Source organism: Cephus cinctus, unplaced genomic scaffold (assembly GCF_000341935.2).
Source record: "Cephus cinctus unplaced genomic scaffold, Ccin1 Ccin1_scaffold0325, whole genome shotgun sequence".
NCBI lineage: Eukaryota > Metazoa > Arthropoda > Insecta > Hymenoptera > Cephidae > Cephus > Cephus cinctus.
In genome coordinates this window covers 25,128-28,020 of record NW_014333024.1, presented here as the reverse complement: position 1 = coordinate 28,020, position 2,893 = coordinate 25,128, and the positions used below count along the sequence as shown (strand labels likewise).

General features: G+C 53.3%; 1 protein-coding gene across 1 annotated transcript in view; it reads right to left on the bottom strand.

Annotated features, from left to right (window-relative positions):
• Positions 1–2,893, bottom strand: part of LOC107266550 (T-box transcription factor TBX20) — a gene marked incomplete in the record, with an annotated part of 14,048 nt that overhangs the window by 675 nt on the left and 10,480 nt on the right. Inside the window, 1 exon segment of the mRNA XM_015737166.2 lies at positions 91–490. Coding sequence (XP_015592652.1) covers positions 91–490 — 400 coding nt within the window.

Genomic DNA, 2,893 nt, shown 5'->3' with positions numbered 1-2,893 from the left:
GGGGGGGGGGGGGGGGTTGTGTGTGTGCCTCCTCAAGTAAAAATGGGGGAAACGGATGAGTCTTTTAGGGAAGAAAAGGTGGGCGGGTCGCTAATTGGGGGTGGCTGGGCGTGCGCGAAGTGGCGGTGGCGTCGAGGAGGGCGCCGGATAGGGGACATATCTGACCCCTGAAGGGGATGAACGACGGGAGATCATTGCCACGGGGGGTTGCCAGGGCCACGCAAGAGCAGGGTAGGGAAACGAGGGGCTGCCCGGATACGGGGACGGGGTGCCGCCCCTGCTCTGTGCTACACCCCCGTATAGCAACGCCGTCGACGTAGGTAACCATAAGGGATGGGAGCCAGCCTCGTGCTGTTGTTGCTGCTGTTGCTGTTGCTGGACACCCAGTGCTGCCGCTGCCGCCGGTGATGATATCGCTAGATGCTCGTACAGTCGTACCGGCGGTACTCCGCATCGTACCAGCTGCTGCTCCATCAGTTCCATCGGATCCCTGAAACAAAATTGAACCAAAAATCCATATTACGCTACCAGATCCATCCAAGGTACCTAAAACGACGCTTACAATCTCCCACCGCGAAAGGCAAGTTCTCGATTTTCATACTCGATCAAACAATCCTCCAATCGCATTTCCTCTCGTCCGTCTTTTTTTTTTTTTACAGATCCAAAAATGTCTCTTCAACCTTACCAAACGTACGACGGCGGTAACAGCAGCGTCAGGAAAAGGGGGGGCACCCAGAGGACCCAGGGGAAGCAAGGAACAATGGGTCCGGTGTGGAGTTCGCGCGTCTCGGTTACCGGCAGTCTCTAGCTTAACGCGTAATACGATACGAAGTGCGAGAGCGTGAGCGTGTACGCGGCTTGCCGTATGCGCAGCGCCTACCGCCATGCGTGCACGTAGATCAGCCGTGGAAGCCGGACTGCTCGGAAGGAAGAGGGAAAGGGATTAGGGCCCGAGGCTAATCGCCGTTCGTACTGGACGTGCCGGACCACACACCGACGCGTCTACGGCCATTCTTCTTCTCGTTCTCGTAAAATATCGCTGTCGAGCGACCGGACGCTCTATTAGCGATATTGGCAGGAGAAGAGGGGAAACGAAGGGGCGAGTCAGGAGAAAAGTGGGAGGGAGAGTGAGGAGTTGGAAGGAAAAAGAAAAGATGGCGTCGATTTCCAAACTGGATGAAAAGGACCAGGAGATAAAGGGGTGGAGATATGTGGAAGGGGTGGGGTATCGACGGCGTCGTTTCAACTGGGTCCGAAAAAATTGGAGGTGTTACATCGTCGATTGGGGGTCAGATCGATTAGCTCTAGGGTCAGATTGATCCGAGGGATTACGGGATTACCGAGATATATAGTTTCTCACGCGATCTTAACCCGCGCTATCGTCTCACGTATTCTCGTTCTTCCTCTTCTCTGCGTTTGCCGTCCAAGTATTTTATATTCTACGACCTCGCTCGGAGTATTGCGACCCGGAGATATAATTACCCCGAGGAAGGTGCGTACGAGGAACGTTGCGTCTTCGGGTACACTGGCCAACCTGCCACCAAATTCGATGACAACTTCCCCCCTCGAAGATTTTCAAGAATGCCCGAAGGGCAACACCCATTTCGTAATACCACGGAATTCCACCGAGTGGTAGCCTGTTATTCCGCCGGCTGACACGGGGCATTAGGTAAATGGTAGATAATAATAGGTTACACCCGCTGATGGGTGAAGGTAGTCTATCGAAAGGTTGAGGGGCTCCGCACGCATCTTTGGTACCGTGAGCGAACCAATGGATATATATTAAAGAAAAAAATACATAAAGAAAAGAGACCCTAAGAGCAAGTCCGCGGGTGGGTGCTGACCGCGAACATATATATGTATGCACGTACCTCACCGAGTGGTCCCGTTAAGCAAGTACATACGTACGTCTGTACTGTACAGGGCAAGTCGACCGGGGGGAACAAGATAAAAGCGAAGACGCAAAAAAAAAGTGGATACGAGTGACCGATGCTGAGAGAGCGAGAAATATAGGAAGAACGTGAGGCTCAAAGAGACAAATAAAGTAGGAGAATGAGCAAGCGAGTGAAAGACAGTAGAAACGAGTGAAGGGGGATGTAGAAGACAGAGGGAAGGGGGATGCCAAGCGGTCGAGTAACAGCGAAGAAATTAATAGCCATAAAATATGAATAGAAATTAGCAGGTTCGGGGTGGCGTGACGCGTTTGCTCGCTCATTTCCTTTCGGCGCGTTGAAAAACAACAAAACAACGAAACACGCCCGAGTCTGTAATTTAGCCGGGTTTGCCGCCGAGAAGCCGGTGGTGCGAGCCAGAAGAGCTGTTGCATGGGCCGGCCCATCATCGTCGTCGCACGGTAGGTATGGTAGGTAATGATCCGGTAATGACCCTGACGCCTTCGCTCCGATGCCTAGAGGAGGATGGATGGAGGGAGGTTATGGCGCGAGGATCGAAGCTTCCCTCGTGAAAAGCCCAAGTAAAGCTCGAGCCCCATATATCGACAGGCACAAAGCCAAAGACGTCTGTCGTGGCATCACGTGGTAGGTGCTGGGACTGGAACCCGGGTGTATCCTGGTATAGCCGTAACCTAACCTAACCCTATATATCCCCGTTACACACCTATCCATAGAGACTGAAGGTAGGTAGAGAGAAGCCGGCGGGCGGCTTTTGTTTTTGCGTTTTAAACGGCAGTTATTAGCCGCCTTGCTGCCGACCCCGCTCTCTCTCTCTCTCTCTCTCTCTCTCTCTCTCTCTCTCTCTCTCTCTCTCTCTCTCTCTCTCGCTCTCGCTCTCCTTTCCTCAATACGCCTCGTCCTTCTCTCTCGCCGCGCTCACTCTCTGGTAATGTGGCTCGCTAATGGGCCAGCGCAGGACGATGGACTGCCCTGGAACAAGT